General features: G+C 42.7%; 2 protein-coding genes across 9 annotated transcripts in view; both read left to right on the top strand.

The window, feature by feature from the left end:
- CLUL1 (clusterin like 1) overlaps positions 1-20,772 on the top strand; it is a 94,983-nt gene that overhangs the window by 31,170 nt on the left and 43,041 nt on the right. The window lies entirely within an intron of this gene.
- On the top strand, positions 15,386-17,564 carry CETN1 (centrin 1). Its single transcript, XM_010958065.3, has one exon. The coding sequence runs from the start codon at positions 16,803-16,805 to the stop codon at positions 17,325-17,327; it is 525 nt and encodes a 174-aa protein (XP_010956367.1). The 5' UTR covers positions 15,386-16,802; the 3' UTR covers positions 17,328-17,564.

The raw sequence follows: 20,772 nt of genomic DNA, 5'->3' as shown, positions 1-20,772 counted from the left end.
AACTTAGAAACTAGACTTTCAAGTAGATGTATCATAAGCCATTAAACCAAAATTTTTAAATATGATGAAGTGTATTGACTAGCTCAATATAGTGACAGCAAAGATTGCTTAACATTAATGAAAGCTTAAAATATCTAATATTAGTAATCATTGCTAATTATTAAACATTAAAATATTCTAAAGGGAATGGAGAAATGTTATAGCCTTAAATGCTTATAGCAGGAAAGAATAAAGGCTGAAAATTTGTGAACTAAGCATGCTGCTTAAGAAGTTAAAAAGAATAGTAAGAAAAAAAAAGAAAATAGAGGGAAGAAAATAGTAAAGATAGTAGAAATTAATGCAAGAAAATATTATATACTGGAGTGGGTCAACAAAGCCAAAACTTGGTTATTTGAAAAGACTAATAAAATTGCCAAATCTTTGGCAAGACTGGACAAGAAAAAAAGACAAGGCATTCATAAATAATGTTAGGAACCTAAAAGGAGACATGACAATAGTTGCAGAAGAGATTTAAAATACTATGTAATAATATTATGTACAACTTTATGCCAACAAATTTCAAAATCATAAGGGAAATTACTAACTACACAAATTACTAGAAAAATTTAAATGATCAAAGTTGGCTCAAGAAAAATTAGAAAATCATAATGGTTCTATGTACATTAAAGAAATTGAATCATAAAAGAAATCATTAAAGAAAATGAATTCATAAAAGAAAGTTAAGTAATTCAAAATCTTACTTCAAAGAAAATACTAGACACATTGTTTTACTGTCTAGTTCTACCAAACATTCAAAGATTAAAAATTCCAACTCTCATAATATTTTCAGACTATAGAAAAATGCAGACTAATCCCAAATTCATATCATGATGCTAGTCTAACTTTAATACCCAAACTTGATCAGGACAACAGGAGAAAAAAAAGTATTGGCTAATATCACTCAGGAACATAGATACAAAAATCCTAAACAAAATATTAGCAAACTATACCTAGTAATGTATGAAAAATATAATATATTATGACCAAGTGAGATTTATTCTAGGAATGTAAGTTGGGCTCAATATGAAAAAGTCAGGTGATATAACAAAAGAGGAAAATGTATCTTCTTAGAACATGCAGGAAAAATTCAATAAAATCCAGTTACTATTCAGAATTATAAAACAAACACCTAACCAACTAGAAATAGAAGAGAATGTCTTTAATCTGATTATAGTATACACACGCATGCACATGCGCACAGAAAACATAATCAATCATGAAACATTAAAAGCACACCTTTTAATCATGAAAAAGATAAGGATTCTCATGCAACACTTGAAGGTCCTAGCCAACAGATTTGATTTTTTTTTATTAAAAGGATTGGAAAAGGGAAAATAAAATGGCTATTCAGAGATGATATAATTGTACATAGAGGACCCAAAGTTTCCTCTGTACAGCACAGGGAACTATATTCAATATCTTATAGTAACCTATAATGAAAAAGAATATGAAAATAAATATATGTATATATATGTATGACTGAAATATTATGCCATACACCAGAAACTGATACATTGTAACTGACTATACTTCATTTAAAAAAAAACTGGATATGCTAGAAGTTTAAAAAAAAAGATCCAAAGAAATTTATAAATTATTAGAAGTAAAATGAGATTAGTAAGATTCCCAAAATACTAAATTAATATACCAAGGCAACTGGATTTCTTTTCATCCACAACTACCAGTTAGAGTATTCAAATAAAATTAAAAAAATACCATTAAAAACAAAACCATTAGTAACAAAAAAATATAAAATATCTAGGAACAAGTCCAACAAAAGATGTGCAAGACTTATATGTAGAAAATCATAAAACTTTAAAAAAGCATTAAATAACACATTCTTAAAGATAAAGAGGTAGATGTTTAAAGATTTAAACACTCAATATTTAGGACATAAATCCCCCTCCCAGATGATTTATGGAGTCAATGCAAATCCAACCAAAATCCAAAGAGGATTCATCATGGAACTCAACACAATGATAACTAAAATTTATGAAGTCCAAACAGTCAAGAGTATAGCCAAGATGTTCATGAAAAATAAAAGGAAGGGAGGGAGGGATTGGCCCTACCAGAGCTCAAGACTTATTGTAAAGCTGCAGTAATTTAAACAGTGACATACAGGTGTAGCAGCAGACAAACTTAGTACACACGGGAGACTGGTGCAACCACTTAATCTATGATGCTGGAACTGTTATCCAAATGGAGCAAAAGGAAAATGGACCCCACTTTACCCCATTCAAGATAGGTTAAGAAGCTTAAATGTGAAAGATAAAACGCTGAAACTTTTAGTGGAAAATATACCAAATTAAAGTAGGAACAGATTTCTCAAACAACACATTAAACAGCACTGACCATAAAGGAAAATCTTGGAAAATTCAACTCTAGTATAAGTTAAAATTTTGATAGTCAAAAGATATCGCAGAGTAAACAAGCCTGACATTTTTGGGAGAAGACTTTTAGAAACATATACCGTGTATTGTTTCTATTAGCTATGGTATAGCAAACTACTCCAAAACTTGCTGGCTGGAGACAATTATTTCATTGCCCGTGATTCTGCGGGTCAGGAATTCAGGCTGAGCTCAGATGGCCAGTTCTTCTGCTTCCAGAGGCAGCAGCTGAGGTCACACGTGCCTCCAGCTGGGAGCTTGGCTGGGGCTAGAGCTTCCAAGACAGCTTCACACATGTGTTCAGCATATGATCTGAGGTGGTTGGAAAGGCCAGGGGGGGCCTGGGCCTCCCTTTCCCCTCAGCGGTCTTTCACCCTGAAGAACCTCTCTCTCTCTTTCCGTGTGGCCTCTCTCTCCAGCAAGAGAGCTGGAACTTTTAGGAGGCAGCAGGCTTCCAACATGGTGAAGTGGAAGCTGTAAGGTCTATAGGACTGGGCCCTGAGGTCACACAGCATCACTGCTGCCGTTGTCTGTTGATCAAAGTAAGACCCAGAGTCAGCACAGACCCACAAGGAGGAGATTGAGATCCCAGCTCCTGATGAAGGAGGCTGTGCCTACAGGGATGGGAGCAACGGCTGGTGGCTGTCTTTGCAGACATTCTATGCTATGCACCAATGAAGCTTTAGTATCCAAAATATGTAAAGAACTCCTATGAATCATCAAGAAAAAGACCAAAAAATTAAAAAAAGGTGAAAACACAGACATTCATAAAAGAGAAAACATGAGTGACCCACAAACATTTGAAAAGATGCTTTCTCTCATTAACAGAGGAAAAACATTAAACTTACAAAAAGGACAAAACTTCAAAAGTCAAGCAAGGCCACTTGCAGCAGCATGGATGAAACTAGAGATTATCACACTAAGTGAAGTAAGTCAGACAGAGAAAGACAAATATGTGATATCACTTATATGTGCAATCTAAAAATATGATAGACATGAACTTATTTACAAAACAGAAACAGTCTCACAGACACAGAAAACCAATTTATGGTTGCCAAAGGGGAAGGAAGCAGGGAAGGATAAATTAGGTGTTTGGGATTAGCAGATACAAACTACTATATATAAAGTAGATAAGCAACAAAGTCCTATTGTACAGCACAGGGAACTTTATTCAAAATCTTGTACTAACCTATAATGGGGAAGAATCTGAAAAAGAATATATACATGTGTAACTGAATCACTTTGCTGTACACCTGAAACTAACACAACATTGTAAATCAACTATACTTCAATTTAAAAAAAAGTCAGACAAGACCAAGTATTGATGGGAACTATTTTATAGAGATAGCAGGAATGTAAAATGATACACTGCTTTAGAAAGCAATTTTTGCATCACCTAATAAAGATGAATATGTGTACATAAGCAATTCCACTCTTGGGGGAAATTCTTGAACATATGCCCTGAAGACCAGTACAAGAACATTCTTAGGAGCATTTTTTGGGGTGGGAAATCACTAGGAACAACCCAAATATCAATCAACAATAGGATGGATAAATAAATTGTAGTAGATTCGTATCATGAAATGCTATTATGCAGGGAGACGAATGAGCTACAGCTAGACATGTCTCAACACGAATCAAAATCGAAAACATAATGTTGAAGTGGAAAAAGTCAGAGAAGAACATTTCAGTGTGATTCTGTTTACATGAAAAGTTCACAAATAGGCAAAATGAAACAATATATTGTTTAGAGGTCTAAATTTATATATGGTGAATACACACAAACTCACAGAGCTATGATTAGCCCAAATTTCAGGACAGATGGTAACTGGAGGAGACAGGGAGAAGAAACCAGCAAGGTATTTCAAAAACACTGGTAATGTTCTTTCTCTGTCTTTCTGGAGCTCAATCGTGGCCACATGGGTGTTTGTAATACTGTTCTAATGTTTTTAATTCTAATATTATATGTGACATAGACATGTTGCAAAAATAATGCTTTTTTAAGTGGCAAATGGCCTTACAATAAATTGCTAACTGAGAACAAACACTGATGATAACGAACATAAAAAGAATACGTTATTAAATATGGCCAGGTAGTCAGGTTGGGGGCATCAGACTGTCATGGGAATCAAATCTTTCTTAGTTCATACTGAACTATTTATAGATGAAATATCTGGGATTAGCTTCAAAATAACCTCCAGATGGGGGTGAGGATGAAACAGTATCACCACGAGTCATCGTTGAAGCTGGGTGATGTGCACCTGGGAGTTCATTTATACTGTGCTCCCCTCTATTGTGTGTGCCTGACGGGGAGGATGAAAGGGAGGAAGAAGGGGGTGGAGAAATCTCACAGAAGAGAACTGAAACTGAGAGAGTGTTTACTGATTTTCTGAGCCTTGAGCCTTCCTTGCTATAAAGAATAAAACATAGAAGAGATTAAAAAGGAAGGAGTGGTGGGGAGGGTACAGCTCAGTGGAAGTGTGCGTGCTTAGCATGCGTGAGGTCCTAGGTTCAATTCCCAGTACCTCCTCTGAAAATAAATAAATAAACCTAATTACCTTCTCCCCACCCAACCAAAAAAAAAAAAAAAAAAAAAGAAAAGGAAGAGGGACTTGCCAGTTCTTTATACCTGAGGAAGAGGCTATCTCCTGTCCTGCATGGTCTTGCAGTGAACCTGGGCCTTTGGGCTGGGTAGAAAATATGCCTAAAGGAATGAAATGCTGTGGTCAACCTGGGGTCTGCACCAGCCATCAGCCGCCTGCCTTGGGCGGTCGACAACAGGGAAACCCATACCTCCCCTAGACCATCCCATTCCACAACTCCGACCCTCATTCCAGGGCTTTCGTGGCTCATGCCTGCCACCCTAGTGCCTCCACGGGGCTCTGACCATCCCCAGCCCCCACCCCTCACACCCACACCCCCACACCCCCACGCCCTGTGCTCCAGCAGGTAGACCACCTGTTCACTTCCTTGCTTCTACCCCTTTGTGGGTGTGATTCCCTCCTTCTAAAAGTCTTCTGCTTCTGGGCAACTCGCAGCCACCCTGACAGGCTGGGCTCGACTGGGGCCTCTGCCCGCTCCCTGGCTGCGGGCAGAGGGCTACAAGTATTTACAACAATCCTGGCTCCTTCCACCCTGCTGAACTGCCCCTCACTGAGTCTTCCACAATTGTGGAAGGCACCTTCTTTGTATTTCTATGGCCATCGTTATACGTAGAGAAATCATCTCCAAAAAGCACACATTTGCCATTGAAAAGATTGTGGAAGGTATCAGGGGAAGGTCGGTGTGTGCACCAGGGGATGTTGGAACTTAATCCTAGTTTTGCTCTTCTTGGTTTTCTGGAATTGCCCACTGCTGTGACTTACATGGAGTCAGCCTAGAGAAGCTTCTGCTGAAATAAAGGCCCATGGTGCATGCCTTCCTCACCCTTGGTCCCTGCTTCACATTAAACGGCCTCTCTCACCAATACCTGCCTTCTGCACAGCCAAGCCAAACCCCAGGAGAGCCAGGTATGGGGGAGATGCCAGAGCAGGTACTGGTTTTTAGAAAGTTACAATACTAATGCGCTTCTTAGAAGAAAAGAGATATCTGGCTTATTAACTATTAAACCACTCAAAAAAAAAAAAAAAGAGGCAAGCTATATTACATCACGAAATCTATGCTAAGACAAAGCAGGACGCTCTTGAACTGGAGTTAGTTCCCCTGCTCCGCTTTAGAAGCCCCACGTTTATTAATCCTGGGAGAACAGTGCTGGCTGTAGCCAGACTTGGCAATTTTAAACATCTGTCATTTCTACAGTATCTGTTTTTATTTAGTGACGTTATGTATTTTTATCCAGCCCTGTTCTATTTCGCACATGACATTTTAGTGCATGTTCAATGTTTTGGATTGTATCTATGGTACAGAGGGCAGTCACTTTAATTTATGGGCAATCCCAATTGTCGCTTCCCCTAAACAGCAATGGAATTTTTCAATATCCTCAGAATAAATCCCTCCTCTGGAGCAGTAAACATAATATGACAGTGTGTCAACCACGGATTTGTTTCAAGATTATTTACTTACAATTCAACAACACTGCCGGCCCACAGACTGCCGCGTCAGCAAAAGCTGCATTGTTTGAAGTAGCTCAGGGAAACAGCCAGGGTTTCAGAATCCAAAGAATGCAGTTTTCCTAAATACCTCAGGATTACAAGATGCTATAGAACTAATACATTTGCTCCTTAAAATAGTCCAGAAGGAATCCTTAATGTTTGAAAGTGTAGGTTATTGATGGGGAGCGAGAATGCAGCTTTGTCCCTTAGGTTCACGAAACAAATATCATGAGTGACTTTTTTCCTCTTTTTTCTCCCTATGATTATTTTTCAAGGATAAATTCCTGAGGTGGATAATGTTTTGGAAGGGACGGAAATGATGATGAAATAAAGAGCGATTATCTTCAAGAACCCACTTCAGTGCAATCTTTTAAGCAGCACATGTTTACATGACGCTGATCCCTGTTTCCCAGGACGGCGGGCTGGGCGAGCTGCTCCACCAGTGAGGCGATTCGGAGCCTGCTCTGTGGTGTACCTGTCTGGTCACCTAGGAGCAGAATGGAGCAGAACATTCTGCCCCTGGTTTATTGTTCACATTCAGGCAGTCATCAAATCTAACCTACATCTCATTATCTTTCATCTGTTTTAAAGCACTTTCCCATCTGCAGTCTAATCTCATTTTTCTCACCACTACCCAGATAAAGGTGTTATTACTTTCACCATTTCACAAATGAGGAAATTTATGCCCAGAAGACATAAGCAACGTGCTTAAGTTCACATGGAAAATGGATGGAAGACCGTGGACAAAAATTCAGGTTCCACCTCTCTGGTCTATCCATGATGTATGTAATTGTGCAAATTCAAATTTGCCTACGAGAAATAGCCACAGGAAGCACGTGCAGAGACTTCACCCATAGTGATGGGTTTTTCTCCTGGGAGCGTGGCAACTCCGAATAGAGATGTCGCTTCTCAGCCTCTCTTGCAACTACCTGTGGCCCACGGAGTGTGAGCAGAAGGGATGGGGGCAACTTTGGGCTCATAGAAGGACTACATGCTCCGCTCTCCACAGAGCAGAATCTGATGCTATAGCTCGACTGCAGGTTTACTCAGGAAGTGATTTCAGGGAGCAGCAGTGAGGTGACAAGGAGGAGAGTGACGAGGAAGCAGGGACTTACTGAGTTGGCCGCATAGGTGACTGGCGCTCAGGCCCAGGGACCTTATGATGGGGAGACACAAAGGGGGAAATATGATTGATACTCGTCTGTCTGCCATTGGCCATAGTCCACAGTCTCCTACGCCACCAGGTTGCACTTGCTGGATGTCCCAGAAGCCCCAGAACAGAAAGCAGGGAGCTTGGAGTCTAGGCTAAGAGGAGGCATTGCCAGGTTGCAGTTGTGCAAAACTGTGCAGACTGCACAGCTGTGGGCACCCCAGTGGCGGTTAGGTGGGGCTGAGAGGATGTGACGAGGTGCTCAAGACGGCACGATACATCCCCCTTCTTCCTGGCTGAGATGCTGGTGGGGAGCTGTCTCAGACAGTGAAACAGAGCAAACCACCCAGGAGGGCTGAGCAATGATACTGGGGGAGCTTGGCGCCCTGGGAATGTCTGAGTAGCCATGTGAACTTGTGCAAAAGAGAGAGAAATAAATATCTTTTATTGAAGTTACTGTTATTTAGGGAGCTAAGATGAGTCTGATAGTCATAAGCTGTAAACATCAAACTGAAGGGATCTGGTTAGACAGTAAATAAAAATTTCAGGTGTCAGGAAACAGTTGGCAGACCCAGAGTCTACATGACAGTGACATTGAGAAGCTCACCACCATGTGGCTCGTGACTCCAAAGATCAGGTCCAACTAGTTAGCACTGAATTACTGAATTCACTGGGTGGTGTTGCCCTCCAAACACAGCCCCGCCGAATACTTTATTAAATAAACACATTCTTGCCTTGGCAAAGTGTATTTTAAGCTGAAACAATGCAAGCACGGGAATTTTTTATTTTACAAATATGATTATTTTATATCACCGATCACACCAATTCTTAAGGAGAATGAAATAGCCTATACGACACAAGCACATCCCTACTGAATAATTAAACTTCGTAGCTAATAGCTAATAACTGACCAAACTCGACGGAGGCTTGAGTAGGACGTTCCTTCCCAGTGCTTAAAGTGATGTAAAGGGAAGTTTGTGCCACATTGTGAAGGAGGAGCTCAGGACAGATAGGGACAAAGTGGGGCAATTTGACCCAAGTGGCATAACCTGAAAGTGGCAGAGCTGGGATCTGAACCCAGGTTTGTTTGCTCAAAAGCCCACTGAAGAAAGCTGTGAGCTCGGATATTCTCAGAGACTTTAGAAAGTCTAAAATAAGTAGTTCAGCTGCCTTGTGCTTACAAGGCAGGGATAGGGTGGGGTGAGGTGAGCTGGGGTAGGGCAGGGTTGGGGTGGGGACTGTAAGGGAGGAGCCCCAGAACTGAGGTGAGAAGATGAGCTGAGTCCCCACACTGCTGCCTGCCTGCGGTGTGAACAGGAAAATGGTTGAGAGTCTCTGACCTCAGGTGCTTCACTGAAAAAATGGCAATAATAAAATGTATGACATAAGCTTTTTGAGAAGTGAAACAAGGTAGTATATGTGTATATAGAAGTGCTTTGTATGATAATCTTTAGGTCTGACCTAATGGCACTACTTCATTCTTTTTTATGGCTGAGTAATAGTCCATTGTATATATGCACTACCTCTTCTTAAACCAGTCATCTGTTGATGGGCACTTAGGTTGCTTCCATGTTTTGGCTGTTGTAAATAGTGCTGCTATGAACATGAGGGTGATGGTGTTTTAGAATTAGAGTTTTCTCTGGATATATGCCCAGGAGTGGAATTGCTGGATCATATAGTAACTCTGTTTTTAATTTTTTAAGGAACCTCCATACTGTTCTCCATAGTGGCTGTACCAATTTACATTCCCACAAACAGTGAAGGAGGGTTCTCTTTTCTCCACACCCTCTCCAGCATTTATTATGTATAGACTTTTTGAAGATGGCCATTCTGACTAGTGTGAGGTGATACCTCATCGTAGTTTTGATTTGCATTTCTCTGATAATTAGCAATGTTGAGCATCTTTTCATGTGCCTGTTGGCCATCTGTATGCCTTCTAAGTGAAGTAAGTCAGACAGAGAAATGCAAGTATCATATGATATCATTTATATGTGGAATCTAAAAAAATGATACAGATGAACTTATTTATAAACAGAAGCAGACTCACAGACATGGAAAACAAGCTTAAGGTTACCAAAGGGGAAAGGGGGGAAGGGGTAAATTGGGGATTTAGGATTAAGAGATACACACTACTATATGTAAAACAGATAAACAATAGGACCTACTGCATAGCACAGGGAACTGCATTCAAAGTCTGGCAATAACCTATAATGAGAAAGAATCTAAAAATATATATATATTCTTTTAATTCATTCTTTTAACATATATATTACTGAATCACTTTGCTGTATACCTAAAACTGACACAACATTGTAAATCGACTGTACTTCAACAACAAAAATTAATTAAAATTAAATTAAGTTATTTAAAAAAGAAGTGCTTTGTAAACCATAAAGCGCTGAAGTTTCTGAGCATTTACGGTGGACCAGACGTCCTGTTAAACACCATACGAGGATTATCTTATTTAATCACCACTGCAATCCTGTGGGAAACTGCTTTTCCAGCCCACTTTACCGGACTTTGAAGCTTCACCTGCCTGAGGCCGTGGGACCAGTGGTGGGCAGGCTGGTGCTCAGAGGCGGATGCCCGGGGCTCCGGGCCCCTCTCAAGCCCCTGCCCACACAGCTGCCCGTGCACCTGGGCCGCGTGCTCAGCATCTATGCGGTTACATACCACTGACATAACACAGACGGCTTGTCTCAGATTATAGCGTCCCCTAGAGCAGCAGCATCCCTGGTTTTCCCCTGCTGGGGTTGCCCTGGGCTCCGGGGAGGTGGCACGAACACAGTCAGGGAGGAGCCATCTCTCTGCCCGTGAGCTGCTTTTCACTAAGATGAAGAATACAATTTCTGAACATGGTCTCAATCTTATTCCATTTATCTGGACTTTAATCCCAGTCTTGTACATGTATGGAGTGCCCACATGAGAATAAATTCAAATGTATTTGTTTTCGTGCATTCTAAATGAATCCGAATGATTAGGATTCTTTCCTAAGGCATGCTTCCCCATATTTTGAACATGTAAGTATGAAATAGTTTATGTTTTGGTCTCTACAATTTGACTATGTTGGGAAATTAGGATGTTCACAGTTTTAAAGCAGAACGAGAAGCTAAATAATGTCTCTCAATTTCTTAGGATTCACTAAATAGTCACGATTTTGCTAAATTCACAAAGACAGGTCTGCAGTGAGATACGTATCCTCGCCTTTTTCAGCCCAACTTGGTCGATGAGTTTGAAGTGTGAGTTTACATCTGAGAGCCAGCTTTCTCCCCTTGCCTCATTCCCATCTGTTATCCTTAAACTATTATTCTAAGTGCCTGTATGAAATCCGCTCTCAGAGAAAGTCGGGAGCTTTAAAATGAGCTAACTATGGGCTCCCACTAACACACCTAAGCCTGAAATCTCCCTGGCAGACAAACACTTTGCGTGAGGAGTAACTGAAACAAATACCATGGGGAAACGACCTTGTGTCCATGCTAAGTTTTGTCCCACGCACAGCACTCAGGGCAAAATCAACTCTCATCAATACCAGAAGGGAAAAAACAACATGGATTTCAGATAAGAATGATTCAGGATTTGGAAAGGACTTTGTAGATGCAAAGCAGCAAACGCAGAAGATGAAGGAAAGGAGCAGGACCAGTCATTCCTGGCGGGGAGCCCACCGAGTTTCAATAGATGTTTTCACCGGCATCTGAACGAGAAACCTCCATGAGGCTGGTCAGTTGCCAACTGGGAAGGATGAGGGGGGACACCATCTCCTCCTGCCCTGAGTGCACCCTTTTCCCACTTAGAGGCTTAGCAGGAGGGAGCTGTAATATGGTTTCTTGTTGATGAAGGGGTTCCTAGTTGCTGCTTCAGAGGAGATGAACATGTCCTATTGGTTTCCTTTGATGTTTTGTTTGCTGACACGACTGCTAAACTTTGAAATGCAGTAGTACTGTAATTTATTGTTCCAATGCATATTGCAGTCATGGAACTGAGTTTTAGTCGAAATCCACATCTCGGAATTTTTTGATGCAGAGCCTTGCTTCATAAAAGGCGTGTTTTCTCTACCATCGACTGTCACTTTCAGTTGCTTTCCTCAGTTCCCAATGAGCTGGGGAGCTGACTTCTGATAAGAGTTGTGTCATACGTGGGAGGGGGCACAGTCCCCAGCTATCCTGCTCCCTCTCGGTGCCAAGGACGGGACCCCAGGTGTAGCCTCAAGGACCGTACCTGGATCAGCCCCACTGCCCATCAGGCCCTCTGTTTGCAAAGGGATGCTGGTGGAAAAGGACGAGGATGTAGCAGGCACAGTGGCTGCTCTCCTTCCAAGCTGGTCAGGAGAGAAAATCAAACAGTTCATTGCTACATCTGCAGTATGGGCTGCTCCCATAGCACAGTCTGGCCCTCGGTAAGGAGGTGTGTGCTGGGCCAAAGGAACCGGGCATGACATGGCTCTGAGCCACAATTCAGTTTTCCCTTCGTCTCTGTCCTTTCCTCTGAGAAGTGTCCCTATTACATGAATGCCAGCAGAAGTGGCCGATACAAGGTCTGGACATACACCACGAGCCCACAAGCCAAGTTCTGCCTGACCTGTTTTCCACAAGACCTGTTTTCTTGGGCTTGCACAGTTACTTTGTTTGTTTTGGTTTTTTTTTTTTCATTTGAATTTCAATGTCTTTTAAAAGGCCACAAACTCTCCAGGTCACTGCTAATCCCTAAATACGCCCTCCACATGCAGGCTACTTGGTTCATTCTGAGTCACTCACATCCCTGCGGGCTTTTGACCTTTTCCACCTCTGGTGAGCAGAAAATTCTCCTTAGTTAACAGAGGAGTCAGCTTTAGATGCTGAAGTCTCAGGGGTCCTGGAGAGAAGGAGAGAAGGTGGATCAAAAAGTAAAGCAATAGCTTAGTCTGTGAGTTATTTTAAAAATCCAAGTAAGCCACTCCTGGTCCTCTTGGTTCCGCATTTTCTGTTGTGCACCTGAACTTGGGGGCCCTCCGCAAACTGCCTGCAGGGCAGTTAACCACTGGGTCATAAATCCCATGAGGTTCTGCTTTGAGTTTATGTGAACATGGATGTGCCTTTTCTCAGCTTGTTTCAATCAAAGCAGTGCTTACGGTGGGCTGACCTGGGCCCTGGGAAGAGAGGGCATCATTCTTTCAGTGGATGCATTTCATCTCACTCCACCTCTCAAGTTCCAAGTGCCCCGAAGATTCATTCATCTTCCTCCTTCTCCTCCTCACACTTTTCCTTCCTCCTTTTTCTTCTTCCATGTCCATATCCAAACGATGTATAAGTGGAGAGGCTCTTGTTTGGGTAGGAGGGGGAAACATTGTCGATCTTTATTTTTTCACCAAAAACTTCATATTAGATCCAAGTTTGCTAAAGTTCTCCTAGCCCCTGGTCATGTCCTTGAGGTAAAATTAAAGTCACTAAATAAGCACAGTGCGTTGTTTTTTTTTTCGTTTTTGGAAGGAATCAAATTTGCTCAATGGTCAGTCATTTAAAACTATACTGGAACTAGCAAATGTGCAATGAAACAGAAAGCAAAATTCACTTTTTTCAAAGACAAAACACAGGATTTTAAAGACATTTCATTCTTGATGTAGCCTCCTTCCAAATGTTTCCCTGGATCCCAAGGGAGTGCTTTAAATCTCCTTTGCTTTTAGGAGAATCTGGGTGAAAGTTTGAGAAGCAGTGTGAGATTCTGGTAAATTCTTTTCTAAGACACAGTCTGCTTTTGTATCTGAGAGGAGTATTTCCCTATTTGTGGGGTTCATAGAATGAGAAATTATGTAGCCCTTGGCTGGACACTTAACTCTGTTCCTGGGCTTGCCAAAAAGGCGGAGGTTGAGTCACTGGACTGGACTTCACATTCCCACTCTGAGACCACCGGGATTGTAAAACTGCTGTGCTGAGTCCATTTCTTGTAAATGGATCCACATAGTCACGAATAAATAGTTTAGTTCTGTTACTGTTGGTTTTGGAGGCAGCCTCCCCCCTCTCCGTTATCCTGCTCATGCAGAAGTGTGAAGCACTTGCATTTTCTCTGCTCTGCATTTGTTGGAAAGTAAACAGGCAGCAATAAAGAAACTTTATTATGCATGTTTTCTGCCTTGGGTGGCACCTGGAATTTGCTGAATCTGCTGCACGCAACTTAAATTTTAAAAGGCTCCTGAGCCTCACCTTTTTCACGCCGCTGTGCAAGTCAAATGGAAAACCAAATAATTCGAATAAGCAAGCTGCGTGGGTCCTTTCTCTTACTCTCAACTGACAGCAGACCCTGCTGTGGAATTCCAGCACCTCTCCCCCCACCCCATCCAGCTGTTAAGCTTCCATGAACCAGATTTAAACAACCATCTCCTCCCCTCTCAGACCATCAGCAACTGCTTTAGCATGTTACCTAGGACATCAGGGTACAAAACATGTTCAGTGCAGAAACGAAAGCAAACCAAACGGCTCATAACCCTCGACTTTCCAGAACATCTCATTTACTTTGTGTCTAATTTGAACTTGAAAAGTGTCTTTAAAGCAATGAAGCTGATTTTCACAAGCATTTTATGGCCTCTCTCGAATGCCAACCCAAAACACTTTGCCCAGACTGCTTCCCACTAACTTGTACCCAGAGGGGATGGGGTGACGCAGGATTGAAGAACAAATGTAAATTCCAAACATATTGCTCTGTCTCTCAGTGACTCACTCCTGAAGGGGACCCTGTCTGAGATCCTACAGAATCTTGTTAAATCTTTCCAGGCAAGATGCTTAATTATTGTTAGGTTTAGGAAGAAAATCAATATTCTATCTTTCCAGTGATACTGTGTTTTGGTAATAATCTCAACTTTTGGAGCCGGCAGTGTGGTGGTGAATGAAGCTTTGGCATTGGACTCAGACAGGCCAAGGTTTAAATCCCAGAGCCACCGTTTATTGGCTGTGCACCGTTGGATATGTGGCATACCCTCCTGGGACTCATTTTTTTTCCATCTGCAAAATGAGAAATGATGACAAGGATTAAACGAGACAGCAGTTGACGGGAACAAGCCCAGTGCTAGGTACACAATCAATGTAAGTTTTCCTTCTTTTTAAAAATCAGATCACAGACTATGAACATAAAGTAACTCCCCACCAAGAGTTGACTCTGGCCGAGGGCGTGGTTTTCTGCTAAGGGAGCTCTTGGTGGCCCTTAGTTGTGACTGCTGATTGCACACATCTGGAAACTATGACAACCGTTTTGCTTTGAGCTCAGCTTGGCCTAAATGTAGCTCTATATAAAGCAGCCTCTATCCTTCACTTTTTCCTAACATATCAGAGCTTGGCTTGAATTTGGGCAGAGCAGTGGGTGTCAAAAGAAATGCACAATGTCTGGGAGGAATTCAGATTCAACTAACAATCACCCAGCCCTATGTGGCCCCTGTAGCAGCTCCTTGAGTAACTGTCCCTGGCGCAGTTCATTGAACACGCACAGTAGTACTATTAGGAAGCTGTATCGTGCCTACTTTGCAGATGTATTGACTGAGTCTGGGAGATTAGGTGACTTTCTCAAGGTCACAGAAATAATAAGGCTTGGGAGAAGAGCCCAGGCTTTTTGACCTGATTAAGAAAGCAAGAAGATTGGCAGGGTTGGATGACGGGCATTGTAGTGTCTACTTACCAAAGCCTACTTTGAGTTGACACCATCTATGCCAAGTGCTGGGAAGGGTGGGTGTTGGGAGGGATGTCCCAGGTAAGTTTTCCTGGATCTTTAGAAACCCTATGCCCAGGCCCTCTGTCCACTGCGTCACATGTCGACTGGGGCAGGTAGTGAGATCTGGCTATTTAAACATGTCATGTAAACAATATCTGATCACTAATTTTAAATCAATTTGTAAAACACTCCTAGCATAATTTAATCATTTGGGGGGTTTGTTTATTTTGACAATTCAGAAGTATTTTAAGCCCAGCATTAATTGTCCTTCATTCAACCAATATTTATTAATCTACTCAATATATGTCAAGCACTGTTCCAGATGCTTAGGATACAAAAAATTTTTCAATTTAAACTCTCCAAAGTGCCCTCTCTTGTAACTGACCCAGTAGTGATAAATTGAGATTTTTTTTTTTGAAAGAATGCTTTAAAATGTCAGCTTTCTGGGTGTTGTTTTGTTTTAATGGTTTAAAAAAATACAGAGCAATTCTAAACACAATTCTTTTATGGGCTTACTTGATGAAGTTGTTCTTTCTTTTCACCTGAAAAGCTTCCATTTGCCTCTTGAGCCTTTGTTCTCAGGAGGCAATTTTGAGTTCCAGCCTGCCCTGCCTTACCTCATCCAAGCAGGGCAGTCAGAGTGTGGGTTTCTGCACAGCCCCCACTGCATGACAAACGGCGAGAGCAGTATGCTGGTAGAGTTTTAATAAAATACCAGACTATCACAATGCAGTATTTCAGTCCCCCTCTCTCCAAATCAAAGTGTACTGAATGACATGCTGACCATTACTCACGTGCAATTATCCTAAGCATATAAAATCAAAACATTGAAAATAAATCTTACATTTGGATATTGCGTTTCACATTTCAGTGTATGCCAAATATGCTAGTGAAGTTTTTATTGTTGTGGAGTGTAATGTCAGGAGACAAACTCCTACAAACTTTATACATAACTTTTTCAATTTTATCTGTTTTTCATTTATGTCACATTGTGTGACTTTTAATAGTCTCTCCTCCTTTCCCCCCACATTTTATGACAACGGATCAAACTCAATCTTGATTATCCTAAATGTACCCTTAGGTAACCTCAGACCAAGAGGGGGTTTTTGTTTTAATTAGTATGTAAAAGGAGAGGGGAAGAACCCCCAAATTACCCTATAAACCGGGTCCCATGGATTCTGACAAATAGCCTGGAAGGAACACATGCCAGGACGTTACAGAAGACAATTGTGGTTACAGGCAGTTCTCGCCAGCTCGTGTCTCAGCTCATGGAAACTGGGTAATAGCCGAGGGAACTGTGGATTTTAACGTGCAGGACATCTCGGAGATGCCGCGGGCTTAGGGAGCGCAGGAGGGCCGCGGCTGGGAATGCTGACCCGAGGCCCCGCGCGCGCGTTCCAGGAGGGGGCGCCCCAGCGCAAGCGCGGTGACAGCGAGCGTTAAGGTAACAACTGCCACCGCCGGAGGATGGCTTCCAGCTTCAAGAAGCCAAACGTGGCCTCCACCAGCCACCACCAGAAAAGAAAAGTGGGGCCTAAGCCTGAACTCACCGAAGATCAGAAGCAAGAAGTTCGCGAAGCCTTTGACCTCTTCGATGCCGACGGAAGCGGCACCATCGACGTGAGGGAGCTGAAGGTGGCCATGAGAGCGCTGGGCTTCGAACCCAAGAAGGAGGAGATGAAGAGGATGATCTCCGAGGTAGACAAGGAGGGCACAGGGAAGATCAGCTTCAATGACTTCTTGGCCGTGATGACTCAGAAGATGGCCGAGAAAGACACCAAAGAAGAAATCCTGAAGGCTTTCAGGCTCTTTGATGATGATGAAACCGGGAAGATCTCTTTTAAAAACCTCAAGCGTGTGGCCAACGAGTTGGGGGAAAACCTCACTGATGAGGAGCTGCAGGAAATGATTGACGAAGCCGATCGGGATGGAGACGGCGAAGTCAACGAGGAAGAGTTTCTTCGGATCATGAAAAAGACCAGCCTCTATTAAAATCAGTTTCTCCTGTAAGCAAGCATGTGTAGAGAAGTCGAGTGACTTGCTGGGTTCCCTGCTTCTGTTTTGTGAAACCTTGAGTTAAAGGACAACACTGTCTCTCCTCTTACCCCCAATTTGTCCAGATAGTTCTATTTCTAAATCGCTTGCTCAATTATAGAGTTTTAAAGATGCTTTTGACGTGAATTTTGGTTTTTAATTCCCAAGAGCAGACCTAGAGTAGTTTAGGTTGAATCAAGCATCCAGAAACTTCGGTCCACCCACCATTTGCCCTGCCTTGATGGCCAGCCATTAAACTGAAGGCAAGTTGGCTTCTTGGGACAAACAGCCATGTGGGTCCCTTGTCACTTCTTGGGTCGTCTTAAATTATCTTGCCTCATATATGACTCCTTAAATTCAAGTCATTGTTCTCACTTGATGAGGTGGAATTGCCGGCCGGTCATCCTAGCCATTGCTTTTCACTCGACTGAATAGTGGTTTGAAGGAAAACAGCAAAGCCATTTATTGAGCTCAGGAAAGATACTGTTCTAAAGTATAGGCTGGCCTTTGGCTGGTGTTAAATGGTGCAACTTAGACTATTCTCTGCCTTTAACACATGCAGATGACTCTTCATTTGTGTGCACATTATCTCCTGTGGGTTATCTGGGGGCCAGAGTGTATTCTTGAGTTACAGAATAAAAACAGAATTTGATATTGGCCCAAGCAAAGTCTAATTTGCTTAAGAGATTAAGCCAACTAATGATTTTGAGTAAATATTTACACATGTAAGATCTTAGTTTAGGAAATTGTAAAAAAAAATATCTGTAATACATTTTAAACTACTTATCTGTCCTTGGAAAGATCAACTAGTGTTTCAGTTGTTAGATTAACTACACTAAACTTTGGTCACTTTATTACTGCTTTATTACAAGCCACTGTCTGCCTTCTAATTCTGAGAACATCTGGGTTTCTTATATTTAATTATCCCCCTTCTGGTATATAGTTGGTGCCAGAGTGTTAGGGGTATAAGTTGTTCTGTGTTTTATGATCCCAAGAAGCTGTTCACTGCAGCTGTATGTGTGCTGATACTACTTGTTCTCTGTTATAAATTAAGCCTTTCTTGTTTTGAGATAAGATACCTACCCTTTTGAACATCTACAAATATGAAGTTAGGGGAAATTTCAGTAATATAATTGTGGGACGATAATATAATCTATCTGCTGAGATGGAAGTCTAGACAAATGTTTTGATAACTGGAAACAAAAGTATTATACAGGCAAGATGTTTTGGTCGCAACTAAACCTAAATTAAATCTTCATACAAAGACCCATTAAAGTAAATGTTGAAATTCTGGGAAAATCTTCACTTGCTTTGCCAGCAATTTTACCCTTCAGAGGGTCGTGAATCTAATGAGGGCAACGACTACCCTGGGTTTAATTCTCATTAACCGGGACTGATTTGTCAAAGCAGCAGCACTAGCTGAAGTGATGAATACGTGGGCATTCACTGGAAGAAAGGATTTTGCTGAGGTGGCTGGCACGGTGCAGGGGAACTCTCCCAGGCTGCAAATGCTAGCAGGTCAGGTTCAAGGTCTTCGTGTGGATTCAGGTGCAGTTGTAAGGGGTACAGGTGCAAGTTGGGCCAGAATCAGTGTGAAGGGCCTGAGCGGAGGGCGAGGGGAGGAGTGTGGCATTCTTGGAAACAAGAGTCCCTGGCATCCTGTTGGCCAGAGTCTTGTCCCAGGGATCGACATATGGATCAAGGTAGAAAAACCAGAAACAGAGTTGGCAGAAACTGGGAGAAAGGGTCAGAGCCTCAGCCAGCTGGACTGGGTTCACTCTTGGCTCCTAGCCCAGCAGAGGATAGAAGCAAAAACCGGGAACCGGGGCTGAGGCCCAGCGATCAGGCTGCCCAGACAGCATGGGGTCAATGGTGGAGGGTGTAGCCCAGTACTTAAAGGGTTGCCTTAAGGACACCGTCCATCCCACACATATCCCACTCCAGAATATTTGAGTCCCACTCACTGCTAAGAAGGAACCTCTCAATGCACTTAGTCTTGCTTCTCTATTGGCTTGTGTTCTGGGGGATGGACAGTAAAGTGGGGGCAGGGGGACAACCAGAGCAGGCCTAGGTTGACGTGGGAATTTTAAGAGAAGTTAATCGTATCTCAGTCTTTACACAAGGAGAACACAAAAACTTCAATGAAAATTTATGAACACCTTTTTGCAGATGAGTGAACACAGCTATAAAGGTTAAGAAGAACTGAAAAAGGAATTTACTGGGCTATTACAAATGGTCCCAGTAAAGAAGCAGAACCAAAGAAAGCTGCGTGACTGTGCAGGGAGCTCACTCATAAGCCCTCACTTCCTAATGATACAGGTAGCAGAGGAAAAGCAGAACAGCAGGGCCAAAGGTGAAAACATGAGTCTCAAGGTTGTACTGATACCAACAAAGCCAATGCCTCAGTGAGCAGAAGACTGTAAAAGGGACTTTTTTTTTCTCACAGCATCTTAGTCGTGTTTAAAATAAGATTGAGGATGGAGTAAGTCCAACTCTTTAAATTGCTGCAGGTTGGTTTCCATGGAAAGCAGACTCTGAGACTGAGTTTTGTGTGCAGGAAGTTGATTTGAGTGTGTTTTCTGGATCACACGGCTGAGGGGGAAAGAAACCAGGACTGGACAGAGGGAGAAACGGGGCTACCATGTGGTCCCAGCAGAGGCCTCAGCTGATCTCACGGGGGGAGCAAGGCTGACCCCGCAGACCACCCAAATTGGGACAAGGAGGCCGGGCCTTTAAAATCTGTCATTGATTGACAGTCACTGGACATGAGCTGTCCCTAGGAAGAGGGTATGACCTGGAGCAAGGTGGCCGTCCTCAGCCAAGGGCAGTTGATCCCTGGGAGGGAAACTCCATCACAAACTATTAGCTGTCAGGACTTCCGGCACCTGGGGGGCTGACTTCAGTTCTGAAGTTCCGGCCAGGCTGAGACCTGGGCGATGCCCCACACTTTACGCCGTTTAGGTGGACTGGCTTTGTATACATTCTGGGAGAAGGTGTTTCAGAATTCTGATGGATCTCTCTCCTTGAGGGAAATGTATAAAAGGAAAACTAGAGGGACAAACTACAGCCCCATCACAGCAGCTGGTCTCAAGGCCACAGGTCCTACTCATCACCCCCCCCCACCATGGTGATTCCCCTCAGGGCTTCTGCTAACGTCCGTGCCTCGCCCGGTAGGGAGACCCAGACCCGCATCCCTGAGGAGTCTGAGCCCCCAGTCACCACGCCTTTCCCAGGCTCTGGCTGCTGCCCTCCTCCCTCTGCCCTCCAAACCAAATGGAGGAGCATCTGGAGACATTCAAGTGTATTCCCTGGGCGCCGAAGAACCCTGCCCATGTCCCACCAGCAGCTCTGCCTCCTCCTGATGACCAGGAGCAGTTCTCATAGTGGTGATTCCTTTCCCTGG

This window comes from Camelus bactrianus, chromosome 24 (assembly GCF_048773025.1).
Source record: "Camelus bactrianus isolate YW-2024 breed Bactrian camel chromosome 24, ASM4877302v1, whole genome shotgun sequence".
In the NCBI taxonomy this organism is placed as follows: domain Eukaryota; kingdom Metazoa; phylum Chordata; class Mammalia; order Artiodactyla; family Camelidae; genus Camelus; species Camelus bactrianus.
The sequence above is the reverse complement of the archived record's forward strand: the minus strand, read 5'-3'. Positions and strand labels throughout refer to the sequence as shown.

Excerpts from the sequence above, each read along its gene's own strand:
- CETN1 (XM_010958065.3), top strand. The coding sequence starts at position 16,803 with ATGGCTTCCAGCTTCAAGAAGCCAAACGTGGCCTCCACCAGCCACCAC.